At 37.4% G+C, this 16,176-nt stretch overlaps 1 protein-coding gene across 5 annotated transcripts in view; it reads left to right on the forward strand.

The window, feature by feature from the left end:
- FNDC3A (fibronectin type III domain containing 3A) overlaps positions 1-16,176 on the forward strand; it is a 170,510-nt gene that overhangs the window by 123,174 nt on the left and 31,160 nt on the right. For all 5 annotated transcript variants that reach the window (XM_077855756.1, XM_077855753.1, XM_077855754.1 and 2 more), the window contains 4 exons: positions 6,887-6,946; positions 8,452-8,590; positions 12,148-12,201; positions 15,997-16,121. In XM_077855756.1, the coding sequence (XP_077711882.1) occupies positions 6,887-6,946; positions 8,452-8,590; positions 12,148-12,201; positions 15,997-16,121 (378 nt within the window). The remainder of the gene's footprint in view (positions 1-6,886; positions 6,947-8,451; positions 8,591-12,147; positions 12,202-15,996; positions 16,122-16,176) is intronic.

Consider the following 16,176-nt stretch of genomic DNA (forward strand, 5'->3'; position numbering starts at 1 on the left):
GTGTGTGTGTGTGTGTGTGTGTGTGTGTGTGTACATACAGCACATCTTCTTTATCCATTCATCAGTTAATGGATATTTGGACTGTTTCCATAGTTTGGCTATTGTTGATAATGGTGCTGTAAACATCAGAGTGCATGTACCCGCTTCAGATCTGTATTTTTGTACCCTTTGAGTAAATAGCGGTGTGATTGATGGATCATAGAGCAGTTTTATTTTTAGCTTTTTGAGGAACCTCCATACTGTTTTCCAGAGTGGCTGCATCAGTTTGCATTCCCATCAGCAGTGTGAGAGGGTTCCCCTTTCTCTGCACCCTCGCCAACATCTTTTGTTCCTTGTGTTGTTAATTTTAGCCATTCTAACAGGTGTGAGGTGGTACCTCATTGTGGTTTTAATTTTTCTGTTCCCTGATTATGAGTGATGTTGAGCATGTTTTCATGTGTCTCTTAGCCATCTGGATGTCTTTAAAAAAATGCGTACTCACATCTTCTACCTATTTTTTAACTGGATTATTTGCTTTTGGAATGTTGATTTTGGTAAGTTCTTTATAGATTTTGGATACTAACCCTTTATCAGATAATGCATTTGCAAATATCTTTTCCCATTCCATAGGTTGCCTTTTCATCTTATTGACTGTTTCCTTCACTGTGCAGAAGCTTTTTATCTTGATGAAGTCCCAGTAATTCATGTTTGCTTTTGTTTCCCTTGCCTTCAGCAACATTTCTAGTAAGAAATTGCTATGGCTTAAGTCAAAGAGGTTGCTGCCTGTGTTCCTCTCTAGGATTTTGATGTTTTCCTATCTGACATTTAGGTCTTTCATCCATTTTGAATTCAATTTTGTGTATAGTATAAAATGTGGTTTAGTTTCATTCTTACACATGTGGCTGTCGAGTTTTCCCAACACCACTGAGATTTTTCCCATTGAATATTCTTTCCTGCTTGTCCAAGATTAGTTGAGCATATAGTCGTGAGTCTATTTCTGGGTTTTCTCCTCTATTCCATAGATCTGCGTGTCTGTTGATTTTTCTGCCAGTACCATACTGTCTCAATGACTACAGCTTTGTAGTAGAGCTTGAAGTCCAGATTCCTGGTGCCTCCAGCTTTGGTTTTCTTTTTCAACATTCCTTTGGCTATTTGTGGTCTTTTGTGGTTCCATACAAATTTTAGGGTTGGTTGTTCTAGCTCTGTGACAGATGCTGGAGTTACTTTGATAGGAATTACATTAAATGTGTAGATTGTTTTAGGTCGTATAGACATTTTAACAATGTTTGTTCCTCAATCTATGAACATGGAATTGTTTTGCCATTTCTTTGTGTCCTCTTCAATTTCTTTCATAAGTGTTCTATATTGTCAGAGTATAGGTCTTTTACCTCTTTGGTTAGGTTTATTCCTAGGTGTCTTATGGGTTTTGGTGCAATTGTAAATGGGATGAATTCCTTGATTTCTTTTTCTGCTGCTTCATTATTGGTGAATAGAAATGCAATAGATTTCTCTATTTTGGTTTTATATCCTGTAACTTTGTTGGATTCATATTCAGTTGTTCAATGGAGTGTTTGGGATTCCTACAGAGTATCACGTTGTATGCAAATAGTGAAAGTTGGACTTCTTCCTTGCCAATTTAGATGCCTTTTATTTCTTTCTGTTGATTGACTTCCAATAGTATGTTAAATAGTACTGGTGAGCATGGACATCCTTGTGTTATTCCTGACTAGAGGAAAAGCTCTGTTTTTCCCCATTGAGGTTGATATTAGCTATGGGTCTTTTGTATTTGGCCTTTATGATGTTGACATTATGTTCCATGTATACCTACTTTGTTGAGAATTTTTATCAAGAATGGATGTTGCATTTTGTCAGATGCTTTTTCTGCATCTGTTAAGATAATCGTGTGGTTCTTCTCCTTTCTTTTATTAATGTGGTGTGTCACATTGATTGGTCTGTGAATGTTGAACCACCCCTGCAGCCCTAGGAATAAATCCCACTTGATTGTGGTGAATAACTCTTTTAATATGCTGTTGGATTTGATTTGATAGTATTTTGTTGAGAATTTTTATATCCATGTTCGTCAGGAATACTGGCCTATAATTCTTTTTAGTGGGGTCTTTGGTTTTGGAATCAGGTAATACAGGCACCATAGAATGAGTTTGGAAGTTTTCCTTCCATTTCTGTTTTTTGGTACAGTTTGTGAGAAGAATAGGTATCAGCTCTTCTTTAAATGTCTGATAGAGGGGATCCCTGGGTGGCTTAGTGGTTTAGTGCCTGCCTTTGGCCCAGGGTGTGATCCTGGAGACCCGGGATCGAGTCCCGCATTGGGCTTCATGCATGGAGCCTGCTTCTCCCTCTGCCTTTGTCTCTGCCTCTCTCTGTGTGTGTCTCTCATGAATAAACAAATAAAATGTTATAAATAAATAAATAAATAAATAAATAAATAAATAAATAAATAAATAAATAAATATCTGATAGGATCCCCTCGTAGCCATCTGGCCCTGGGCTTTTGTTTGTTGGGAGAGTTTTGATTACAGATTCAGTTTCCTTGATGGTTCTGGCTCAGTTCAAATTTTCTATTTCTTTTTCTTTCAGTTTTGGTAGTTTGTATGTTTCTAGGAATTTGTCCCTTTCTTCAGTTGCTCAGTTTGATGGCATAGAATTTTTCATAATCTCTTATAATTGTTTGTATTTCTGTGTTATTGGTTGTGATCTATTTCATTTGTGATTTTTTTTTGAGGTCCTTTCTCCTTTTTGATAAATCTGGCCTAGTGATTTAGCTATTTCATTAATTATTTCAAAGAACCAGCTCTTGTTTCACTAATCTGTTCTACTGGGTTTTTTTGTTTCTATATAATTTATTTCTGCTCTAATTTTCATTATTTTCCTTCTTCTGTCAGCTTAGGCTTTATTTGCTCTTCCTTTTCTAGCTCTTTTAGGTATAAAGTTAGGTTGTGTATCTGAGACTTTCCTTGCTTTTTTTTTTTTTTTTTAAAGATTTTATTTATTTATTCATGAGAGACACAGAGAGAGAGGCAGAGACACAGGCAGAGCGAGAAGCAGGCTCCATGCAGGGAGCCCGATGCGGGAATCAATCCCGGGACTCCAGAATCAGGCCCTGGGCCGAAGGCAGGAGCTCAACCGCTGAGCCACCCAGGGATCCCCTTTCCTTGCTTTTTGGGATAGGCCTGTATTTCAAGGACCTCTTAGGTCCACTTAGGACCGCCTTTGCTGCATCCTAAAGGTTTTGGACTGTCTTGTTTTCATTTTCATTTCATTTCATTATATTTTTATTTTTTTTCTTTAATTTCCTGGTTAACCCATTCACTCTTTGATAGAATGTTCTTTAACCTCCATGTGTTCATCATGGTCTTTCCAAATTTTTTCTTGTGATTGACTTCAAGTTTCATAGCATTGTGGTCTAAAAATACACACAGTATGATCCCAATCTTTTTGCACTGGTTTGAGGCCTAATTTGTGACCTAGTATGTGATCTTTTCTGGAAACTGTTCCATGTCCACTTGAATGTGTATTCTGCTGTTGTAGGATGAAATACTCTGAATATCAATCTGTTAAGTCCATCTGGTCCAGTGTGTCATTCAAAACCATTGTTTCCTTGTTAATCTTCTGCTTAGATATTCTGTCCATGGCTGTAAGTGGAGTGTTAAAGTCCCCTACTATTGTATTATCAATGGATTTCTTTTAAGTGTTACTGATTTATATAATTGGGTGCTCCCAAGTTGAGGGCATAAATAATTACAATGTTAGATCTTCTTCATGGACAGACTCCTTAATTGTGATATAATCCCTTTCTTCATCTCTTATTACAGTCTTTGGTTTAAAATCTAGTTTGTCTGAGGGGAGGTGGGTGGGGGAATGGGGTAACTGGGTGATGGGCACTAAGGAGGGCACTAGATAGGATTACCACTGGGTGTTATTCTATATGTTGGTAAATTGAATTTAAATTTTAAAAAATAAAATAAAATCTAGTTTGTCTGACATAAGTAGGGCTACTTCAACTTTCTTTTGATGTCCATTAGCATGATAGATGGCTCTCTATCCCCTCACTTTCAATCTGCAGATATCTTTAGGTCTAAAGTGAATGTCTTATAGGCAGCACATAAATAGGTCTTACTTTTTTATCCTTTCTGATACCTTTTGTCTTTTGATTGGAGCATTTAGTCTGTTTACATTCAGAGTGATTATTGATAGGAATTTAGTGCCATTGTGTTACCTGTAAAGTTGGTGTTTACAGTGATATATTCTCTGTTCCTTCCTAGTCTTTGTTGCTTTTGGTCTTTTTTTTTCCTCATTCAAAGAGTTCCCTTTAATATCTCTTGCAAGGCTGGTTTAGTGGACACAAACTCCTTTAGTTTGTTTGGGAAACTGTTTATCTCTCCTTCTATTGTGAATGAGAGGCTTGCTGGATAAAGTGTTCTTGGCTACATATTTTTCCCATTCAGCATGTTGAATATATCTTGCCATTCTGTTCTGGCTTGCCAAGTTGCTGTGGACAGGTCTGCTGCAAACCTGATCTGTCTTCCCTTGTAGGTTAAGAACTTTTTCTGGTTTCAGGATTCTTTCCTTTTCTGTGGTTTTTTTGTTTTTTTTGTTTTTTTTTTTTTTAATTTAACTGTGGTAAATGTTAGTGATGACTGGGTTTTGTTGAATTTAATGGGAGTTCTCTGCGCTTCTTGGATTTCAATGTCTGTTTCCTTCCCTAGATTAAGGAAGTTTTCACCTATAATTTGCTCATATAAAATCTTCTGCTCCTTTTGCCTCTCACTACTTCTTCTGGGACTCCAGTGATCAACTGTTAGTATGCTTTAAGGAGTCACTGAGTACCTTAACTCTAAGTTCGTGATCTTCTATGTTTCTTTTCCTCTTCTTTTCAGCATCATTATTTTCCATAATTTTATCTTCTGTATCTATAGCCTCTGCTTCGTCCATCCTCAGTATCATTGCATCCAGTTGGTTTTGTATCTTGGTTATTGCATTTTTTATCTTAGCTTGACTAGCTTTTAGTTCTTTTATCTCTACAGTTAAGGATTCTCTAGTATCTTCTATGCTTTTCTCAAACACAGCTAGTATCTTTACAATTGTTACTTTATTTAAATTCTTGTTCTGGCATCTTACTTATATCCATATTGATTAAGTCCCTGGCCATTACTTCTTCCTGTTCTTTCTTTTGGGGTGAATTCTTCCATCTTGCCATTTTGTCTAGGTCACCATTTTTTTGTGTGACTGTTAGAAAAGCCTGTTATATCCCTGCTCCTGACAGCAATGGCTATATTAAGAAAAGGTCCTATACTGTCTTGGGCCTGGTAATTCAGGAGATGTTTCAGAGTATGTGCTCTGCTGTTCTGTTTTAGCTGCTTGTCTCAGGTCAGTCCTCTGCAGGGTTTCTCCTTGCCTGCAATGGGGGATGTTTAGACCTTGTCCACTATATAGCAGGTTTGAACTATGTGTGTTTTGGTCTGCTTGTTAAAAGAAGCTGGATCCCACCGCCCCCCACCACCCCAAAAGAAATGAGATTCTATTTCCCTAGAGCTAAAGCTTTACAACTCTCTTATGATCAGTAGGCTTGGTGTGTGTGAGGTTGTGTGCTGGTGTTCTGAGGGATGGGCCTGCTACCCAGATTCTCAGGCCGACTTGCCCTTGTGGAGATGCACTTGCGGGGGGGTGAAGGGGGGGTGCCTGGTGTAAGCAGCTCTGACCTCCACTGGGGGGTGCTGTGTTGTTCACTGACGTTGGTCAGTGCTGATACATGGGGGGAAATGGTGTCACCCCACTCTCCTCCCTGGACTGAGGAGTTCGCAGCCACCACTCTTCAGGAAACCCTCACAGAAGAGCAAGCAGCCGCTCCTCTTGTGCCCCCAGCTTCTGTCAGACTCCTGCCTCACCCTGTCTCTGCCAACTGGTGCAGTGTTTTATCTCAGGCATGGAGCTAGCTTTCAAAACTCCCAGTTTTACGGACTCACACTAATCTGGGGGAGGGTCTTGTTGCACTATGGCTGCTATAGGTTTGTCCCAGAAAAGCAGTCACATAGTTGCACAGTAGTTCAGAGTTAATGGTAAAGTGCAGCAAAAACTGGCAACATGGCTTGCTGCCCTCAGCCAATCAGTACCTGTTCCCATGCTAGTGAACAGATACACATCAGTGCCACCAGTCCTTTTGTCCCCTGAGAGACCATGCCACCATTCCCAAATGCACTGCAAGAAGGGGAACTGTTTCTCCCCATGTGACCCAGGGGATCCTCAGACCACAGTGTGCTGCCTACTTCTGGGTCTCTGCCCTCCTTCCCTATCAGAGCACTGCTGAGCCTGCCAGGCACAACTCCAGCAGTGGTACAGACTTGGAAAACAAGACTCTGAGCTCCACTGCTTATGAAAATTTGCCGTAGTTAGCCTCTTTCCCTTTCTCAGTTGTTGGTTTTGGGGAAGATTTTTTCTTGTCTGGTCCCCTGCTCTTCTCTCCCCCCAAATCCACCCTCTCCACAGCTCCTGCCTACCACGAGGTGGCCATTTTTTCTACCTATAGATGTGCAGCTTTGTTCTCTCAGTTCTCAGATCAATTTCTTGGGTGTTTAGAATGCTTTGATATTTATCTAGCTATATTGGAGGGACGAGGCAAGCTGAGAGCCCCCCTGCTCCTCCACTGTCTTAACAGGCTCTCCGTCCCAGTGTGTGGACACCTTTTTGTTTTAAAATGGTATGTAGACACATGACTTAAGTTTGCCACGTATCCTTATTACACAAATTCCATATTGGTGGAATCTGAATATGGTTACAATTGATAAGGTAGCAGTATAATTTCATAAACTGCCACAAACTGAAGTGTACATAATATAAGTCCTCTAGAAATGCTTGTGTATCAGACAGTGAAATGTTTCTTTTTTTCCCCCAGAGGAGAAGAAACAAGTGTCACTTTAAATGATCTCAAACCAGCTACAGATTACCATGCAAAGTAAGGAATTCCTACATGTTGGTTTAATATGATAGAACATAGGTATTTTTTAATAATTTAGTTAAAAGCCTAGAATGTACTTTATTAATTTTGGATTAAAAACATGGAATTTGTGGACTTCGGTTTTCTTTTGGTACATTTGTCAACACAATCCCAAAAAAAATACTCAAAAACATTTCACTGAAGTGTTATGTTGAATGGTTAATCATCCTGTTTGTAGGACCTTGGGATTGGAATGAATATACAGATAGTAAGTGTAATATATCTGCATATCTAATTTAGCACATGGAAAACTTTTGAAATTTTTACAAAACAGAAGCATAAATAGTAGTTGGTTTGTACTAATATATTTTTACTACATCATGTTCCAGAAAGAGTTTGAGATACTAAAACTTTTAAAATTTCACACCATTTAGGGGCCCCTGGCTCGCTCAGTCAGTGCATACAACTCTTGATCTTGAGGTTGTGAGTTGAAGCCCCACATTGGGTGTAGAGATTACTTAAAATAAAACCTTTAAAAAAATTCATATTTAACTGAGGCAACTTAGATACTGTTTTTTTCTGTGTAGTTCTATTATAATTTACCAACATTTTACAAACTAAAGTCTCCCCAGCTGGGACTCATTAATCTGTTACTTGGTTAATCACCTCCATTTTTAAAAAGAGCATTTGTGGTTGGGATTACTCCTATTAAACTATTAAATTAAGTCTTCATGAGGATCCCTGGGTAGCTCAGTGGTTTAGCACCTGCCTTCGGCCCAGGGCGTGATCCTAGGGTCCCAGGATCGAGTCCCACATTGGGCTCTCTGCATGGAGCCTGCTTCTCCCTCTGCCTCTGTCTCTGCCCCTCTCTCTGTCTCTCTCTCTCCTTGTCTCTCTCTCTCTCATTAATAAATAAAATCTTAAAAAAAAAACTATTAAATTAAGTCTTCAGTTATACTTTCTGTGGATGAACCCAAAGTATTATACAACTTAGCATTTTTCAAATGGTGGAGACTGCAACCATTATCGAACCATGGACTTTTGTGGGTTACATTTAGCATTTTTTAGTTAAATAAACAAATGGCATAGAAAGTATATTACCCTTATAGATATTGTTTCCAGATACTTTTCTTTGTTGTGTGTGTGTATGAGCAAGTACATACGACACAGATAGTTGTCACAACTTAAAATGTGGTACAGTCAAAATAAAAAGGATGAAAGCCACTAGTCTATCCTATATTTCTTTTTTTAAGAACCATCCTTCTAATGTGCATAATTTTCTTTTTTTTTTTTCTTTTAAAGACTTTATTTTTAAGTAATCTCTACACCCACTGTGGGGCTTGAACTCACAACCTGAAGATCAAGAGTCACGTACTCTACCAACTGAGCTAGCCAGGTGCCCCACCCTTGTTTTCTTGATAGAACATGAGAGGGCACATTACTAATTTCAAGTATTGAAAGGTTGTTGGCATTGAAGGCAGAATACAATGATTCTGCTAATTAAAACTGTGTATTATCACCAGAGTCCAGGCTGAATACAATTCTGTGAAGGGAACTCCTTCAGAAGCTGAAAGCTTTACCACCTTAAGCTGTGAACCTGACATACCTAATCCACCCAGGATAGCCAATCGCACCAAAAATTCACTCACTTTGCAATGGAAGGTAAGAATATTCTTCAGAGTATTTTCTAACTGGACATTTACTCCCTCCTCTCCCCCGCTAATATTAAATTTCAGTCATTTGTACTTGGAGACAAAAAGGAACTTTAAGCTAACTTGTTCTTCTTTACATATATTAAATGGGCACTTGTTATATCTTGAATTAATATTCGTAGTGGTTTTCTTACTTTATGTAAATATAGCAGAAAAGACTGATACATAATTAGCAGTCCTTATTATACTGGACATGGGATGACATTGAGAGTCTCAGCAATGCTTCTCAAGTTCATTACAATGCCTATATCCTGAATTTTATCATAAAACAAGAGTTCATAATAACTAGACTTATAGTCTTAAAAATACAATATGACATCTTAAAGGAATATTCCATTAAATACTCTGTTTTAATAGAATAATATATATGCTAATATATAAATCTTTGTGTCCAGTTACACAAGAATATATAATAAAGTGGACTGACAACACAGATAGAATTGGTAATTCAGATAGTACAGACAGCACTGTCATTGGAGACATGATTTACTAAAATGATACATGAGTCTTGGTAAATTTCTGAACAAATTAAGTACAGTCTTTCTCAAATTGCAGAGTAGTTTCCTTTTGGAAAAATCCATTAACTTAAAACTATAGAAGGGGCGCCTGGGTGGCTCAGTCGGTTGTGTCTACATTTGGCTCAGGTCATGATCTCAGGGTCCTCGGATCCAGCCCTGCATCGGATCGGGCTCCCTACTCTGCCAGGAGTCTGCTTCTCCCTCTGCCCCCCTCTCTCTCTTTCTCTCATAAATAAATGAATAAAACATTCTAAAAAAATACCTTATAAAGTGAAATTAGGTTCTAGGCTCTGATAATGATAAACAGATATTTCACCTACATGGATGCCCAGGAGGACATTCAAAAATCCTAGAGAAAGAGAACAATGTCTCTCACTATATAGAATTATTAGCATCCTTCATCCTCACCTGTAAAAGTTAACCTTTCTTCCCTTGCCATAATTGTGATGGTCAGAAATATCCGCAACAAAATCTCTAAACATCCACTGCAAGGGAATACCACCCCTGTTAGCAATTGTTGATATGCAGTAAGAAAATAACTACTAGTCTGGATTTAATTATCTAATCTTACCCAAGAACAAAACTCAGAGCTAGCTTTCTCTATGAAAGCTTTTGATAATATGAAACTTACTACTTATTGGGGCTTATTAGTTCCTAGTTCTTCTAAGGATGTTAGATGCTTTATGCAGTTAAAAAGTACTATTAGCACACGTAAATCAGACAAGTATGTACATACATACATTTTTGTATGTGATAAGTATGACTAATTTTATTTCATGTCACTTAAGAGCAATTTGGTGGGGCCAATAGAGTCACAGCCTAGTACCCTTAATGTAGGTTGAGATCTCAGTAGAGCAGTGCTCTTTATTCTGAAGATAAATTAAAACTGAGTTTTGAAATTTGACTTTAGCAATATTGCAACAAGTCTGTGTAAGATATAAATAGTGCTGCCTCTTAGTTGCCCACACAGGTCACCCATGCTCTTCCTAGAAATGATCTATATACACATGGTATTAGCATGATTGAGGAAAGAGATAATCATTTTTACTGTTACTTGGAATAGTATTATCAGATAATATCTGTATAGCCCATAGCACAATGCCTGGCACATAATAAGCATAATGGCTGTTGTTGCTATTTGATGTTAAAATTGAAGAAAACTGGCTTAGTGTACTTTAGTGACTTAAATATCAATTATGATAATAGTACTACAAAGTTGATATGAGGATTAAATGAGGTAGGTAAAACACTTTATATATAATAGTTTCCCCTCTAACTTGGAGAAATGGTCACAAATTATTGGTGTCACCATAACCATGCTTCTTCCAGGAACTTGAGGAGAATCCATTTCCTTGATTTGAAAAGCCTCACAAAATAAAGTCAAAAAAATTAGGCAAAATAAATGTACAATCTTAGCAACTAGACTAGAGCAATCTGGAGGCATTCATTATGGGGAAATATATTTTATACCACATATTTCTTCCTGAGATTTGCAATCTTCTCTACCTTGGGAGGCTCTTCCTTTTGCTGTGTAAGACTTGAATTTCCCAAGGTTTCTTTTTCTGTCCTATCCATACTGTAGTCACTTAACTGCCACTCCTGTAACTTACATAGCAAATTTTGGTCGTGCCTACCAGTTAAAAATTACAATTTAAAAAAATTTTAAAGCACAAGATGTGTTAATGTTCAACAAACAATTTGGGCCTCCATGTTATAAAGGATTGTTTATTAAAGACTTGACCATCCTTGATTGCTCTTAACATGGTTGCCAATATTCTATAAAAACTAGATAAAATCCAGAGAATTACAGGAATTTTTGAGAGCATGATTTCAGAAGTTAAGATTATTTAATTTTAATAAAAGGAGTTTTAGAGTCCATTGTCTTCAAATGGATGAAGTTATTATAAAGAGAGTAGTGATCCATTGTTCTGCATCTAAAGTAAGGGACTTATGGCACCTGGGTGCTCAGTGGTTGAGCTTCCACCTTCAGATCAAGACATGATCCCAGGGTCCTGAGATCGAGTCCCACATTGAGCTCCCCACAGGGAGCCTGCTTCTCCCTTTGCCTGTGTCTGTGTCTCTCATGAATAAATAAATAAAAATTTTTAAAACTAAAATTTAAAAAGCAAGTGAATGACTTAAAGAGGAAACAAATTGAAATGGTAGAAAATTCAAGTAGAAATAAACTTGAAATTCCTGAGTTCTAGAGTGATTAAATACTAGAATAAAATGCTAAGGGAGGGCAGCCTGGGTGGCTCAGCGGTTTAGCTCCGCCTTCAGCCCAGGGCCTGATCCTGGAGACCCGAGATCAAGTCCCACATCGGTCTCCCTGTGTGGAGCCTGCTTCTCCCCCTGCCTGTGTCTCTGCCTCTCTCTCTCTCTCTCTCTTTCTCTCTTTCTCTCATGAATAAATAAATAAAATCTTTTAAAAAACATTTTTTTAAAAATGCTAAGGGAGACTGAAATTTTCACCACTGCAGATTTAACAAATCAGTGAATGAGCAATCTCAGGTAATGGGCACATTGTGTCTAGAAGCAAAGATCTGGACAATGTGACCTCTTGGAGTTCTTCTAAGCACCCTGGTTCCTTCATTCTCTGGTTTATCATACAGTATTACTTTTAGATTGTAAGGTGAGTTTCAGTGAAAATGACAGGATCAATCCTAGGAACTTAAAGCAACTAAAACCATCTGACAAAGGCAAAGTGGTTTTTTTAATGGATTTTATAAAAGTTAAGATTGTTCTTGCTACAAGAGATTGTTCAGTGTTCAGAAAACCTTGAATTAGCTTCTTGCTTTGTTTTCTCTCCTTGCATTTAAAAGGATTGTGGCATTATACAGTACATACATATCTGTATTTTCTGTGCAGTTTTCCCAGAGTTAATTCACAGAGAGTATCTGTAATACAATAGATTGCTCAGATTAGATCATCACAGTATCTTTTACAAAAGTACTAATTTGCATTTTTTTTTTTTTTGTATTTCTTTTAGACACCTAGTGACAATGGTTCTAAAATCCAAAGCTTTCTTTTAGAATGGGATGAGGTAAGTAAATTGAATATTTTAAATTAGGGGAAAATTATATGTATATTGTCAAGCAGAAATAATTTGTTTTAATAGTATTTTCCTCTTTAAAAACATTGTGAATGATTTGGTGGAAAACATTACTGGCTGGACCGCCCTATGTTTTGTTTTGTTTTGTTTTGTTTTGTTTTGTTTTGTTTTGTTTTGTTTTGTTTTTGACTTAAACCCCTCAAAGCTCTCATTTGGTTAATAACCTTGATAAAGGAATTTTTTTCACATCAGCCTTAAAGGCAAGTGTATTTGTTTACTATGGCTACTCGTTTTTTAACAAATTGTCACAAACCTGATTGTTTAAAACAAGACACACTCATTCTATAATTCTGGAAACCAGAAATCAATTATGTCTCTCTGAGCAAAAATCAAAGTGTCACCATAGTCGTGCTTCCTCCAGCAACTCTAGAGGAGAATCCATTCTCCTGACTTTTCCAGCTTCTGGAGGTTCTCCTCATTACTGGGTCATTACCATGAACTCATGGCTGCATCAGATAGCCTTTTCTATCTCTGCTGCCATTATCACATGGCCTTTTTCCTCTTCTGTCTTCACGTCCTTTTCCCTCTAAGAAGGATACGTGTAATTCCATTTAAGGTCCACCTAGATAATAATCCAGGATAAACTCTCCCTCTCAAGAGCTTTAAAAAAAGCAAGTGATGTTTTAATAACATCTGTACAGTCTCTGAGTAGAGTAACATTCACAGGTTCCAGGGTTTAGGACTTGGATATCTTGAGGGCCATTCTTCAGTGTACCACAGCAAGCATACTGAGTTTTATTATTTTAGTACTCTATTTTTCCATCATTTTATGTTTCTTGCCCTGCTGTTTATATCCAGCTAAGAGGAGTAGCCAGAAGGAGTAAGAAGAAATTCCATTGATAATTTGGGAATTCAGCAGTATGTAGGCATACCTTTGAGATATTGTAGATTCGGTTCCAGCCAACCACAATAAAGCAAAGTACTTCAGTAAAGCAAGTCAGATGAATTTTTTGGTTTCCCAGTGTATATAAAAGTTATATATCACACTATATTTGTAGTCTATTAAAGGTTCAGTGGCATTATGTCTTAAAAAAAATGTACATACCTTAATAATACTTTGTTGCTGGGACGCCTGGGTGGCTCAGTGGTTGAGTGTCTGCCTTCGGTTCAGGGCGTGATCCTGGGATTCTGGGATCAAGTCCTGCATCGAGCTCCCCACAGGGAACCTGCTTCTCCCTCTGTCTGTGTGTCTCTGCCTTTCTCTGTGTCTCTCATGAATAAATAAATAAAATCTTAAAAAAAAAATAAAAATACTTTATTGCTAAAAAAAATGCCGACCATCATCTGAGCTTTCAGTGAATCATAATCTTTTTGCTGGTGGAGTCTTGCCTTGATGTTGATGGCTGCAGGCTGGTCAGGGTAGTGCTTGATGAAGGTTGGGATGACTTGAAATTTCTTTAGAAAAATAAGACAGTGATGAAGTTTGCTGCATCAGTTGGTTCTTCCTTTCATGAACCGTTTCTCTGTAACATGCAATGCTGTTTAATAATACTTACCAACACTAATACTTCTTTCCCAACGGAGTCAATCCCCTCAGACCCCGCTGCTGCCTTATCAACTAAGTTTATGTAGAATTCTAAATCCTTTGTTATCATTTCAAAAGTCTTCACAGCATCTTCACCAGGAGTAGATTCCATCTCAAGAAACCACTTTCTTTGCTCCTCCATAAGAAGCAGCTCTTCATCTGCTGAAGTTTTATCATGAGGTTGTAGCAATTCAGTCTCACATCTTCAGGTTCCACTTCTAATGCAAGTTTTTTCTATTTCCACCACATCTGCTGTTACTTCCTTTACTGAAGTCTTGGGACCCTCAAAGTCATCCATGAGGGTTGGAATCAACTTCTGCCAAACTCCTAAGTGTCAATATTTGGCCTCTTCCTTGAATCACATAACAAATAAAATAATAATGAAAAGGTTTGAAAGACTACAAGAACTGTCAAAATGTGACAGAGTCACAAAGTCAGCAAATGCTATTGGAAAAATGGTACCAGTAGACCTGATTGATGCAGGGTTTGGCCACAGACCAAACTTCGTAAAAAAAAAAAAAAAAAAACAAAAACAAAAAAAACAACCACTATCTGCAGGGACACCTGGGTGGCTCAGTGGTTGAGCATCTTCCTTTGGTTCAGGCTGTGATCCCGGGGTCCTGGGATTGAGTCCTGCCTCAGGCTCCCCACGGAGAGCCTGCTTCTCCCTCTGCCTGTGTCTCTGCCTCTCTTTCTTTGTTGCTCATAAATAAATAAATAAATAAATAAAATCTTAAAAAAAAATAAAACACTATGTAAAGCACAATAAAGTGAAGTGCAATAAAACAAGGTATGCCTATATTAAAGAATAATGAGGGACAAAACAAGTAGGTTTTATTCCAGAAGTTTTAAGAGAATTTAGAATTGGGAAATCCACTATCCATTATCATAGTAATTTAGAAGAAAAAACATACATTGATAAATTATAAAAAGATGCTTGATGAAATTCAGCACTCCTCTCAGTTAAAACTTTATTTTTATATTAAGTGAAGTACCATCACTAAACATAAAAGCAATTCTAGTCAAAGCAGAAGCAAGTCAAAGTTGTCAGTTATTCCCACCTTTATTTAACATTAATGCAGTATGATTTGGAACTAAAACAAGAGGTACAGCCGTACAGTGGCTGAGCTAGGGGGCAAAATTACCATTATTTAGAGATGATACAATTTTCTATTTAGACAGCTCAATAGAATCAACTATAAACAGTAAAACAGGAAGGTGTAGTTAAGCAGCCAGATACAGACTAAAGGTTTTCTCTGAAGCAGAAGTCACCCTAAAACCACCATTTACCTCTACCAACACAATAAAGAAAAATGGGTGGAGAATAAAAAACTTGTCCACTTTATGTAGCATCCTAAATTTCTGAAACTCTTTGATTGTCTTGACCTGCAGACTTTTCTCTCTCCCATTCTTTTGCCTATAATAGGTTTTCTCTCTGTTTACACTCTTTAACTGTTAAATCTATGCAGTTGTGGTTCCAAATCTTTATTTTATAGAAGCTTAGCATCTGTTAAGATAGAGGTTTGGGGATCAATTAGGGTCCTTTCCTTAAAACTGTTTGCGTAGAACTTTTCATAGATTGAGGAACACTGCCAGTTGTATGTATCAAAGATCACCCTGTTTCTACCACTGCCAGTCCCCCTAAGAGATTGTGGGGTCCACACCTGGAAAGAGTGTATTTTACTAAAGCGAGAGGTCTAGCATCAGCTAAAACAGGATACTTAATTCAAGAAGGTTTACAAAGATACCTGCTTTCTAGTTTATAAATTCTTCATTTAATGAATAGTATCATTTAAAAAATATGTGTTATCGCTGCTTTCTCTTGAGATCCATGATGTTCATGTAACAAAGATGACTTTTAACGTACACTAGCCAATATGTTGTTATTCATCAAGCAGGAATTGATGTGGATTTAACTTTTTACAATAATTTACGTGATATAGAGCAGCCCGGGTGGCTCAGCGGTTTAGCGCCGCCTTTATCCCAGGGCATGATCCTGGAGACCCCAGATCGAGTCCCACGTCAGACTCCCAGCATGGAGCCTGCTTCTCCCTCTGCCCCTGTCTCTGCCTCTCTCTCTCTCTCTCTCTCTGTCTCTCATGAATAAATAAATAAAATCTTTAAAAATAAATAAATAAAATATTTTTTAAAAAATTTACATGATATAATAATCAGTTTTTTGTTTTTTTGTTTTTTTTTAGGGAAAAGGAAATGGAGAATTTTGTCAATGTTATATGGGCTTACAGAAGCAATTTAAAATTACTAAACTATCACCAGCAATGGGTTGTAAATTTAGACTGTCAGCCAAAAATGAGTATGGCACAAGGTAAGATATGTTTTAATGTAAATATATTACTTAGTCAATTTCATTTATATAAATG

This window comes from Canis aureus, chromosome 17, assembly GCF_053574225.1.
Source record: "Canis aureus isolate CA01 chromosome 17, VMU_Caureus_v.1.0, whole genome shotgun sequence".
Taxonomy (NCBI): domain Eukaryota; kingdom Metazoa; phylum Chordata; class Mammalia; order Carnivora; family Canidae; genus Canis; species Canis aureus.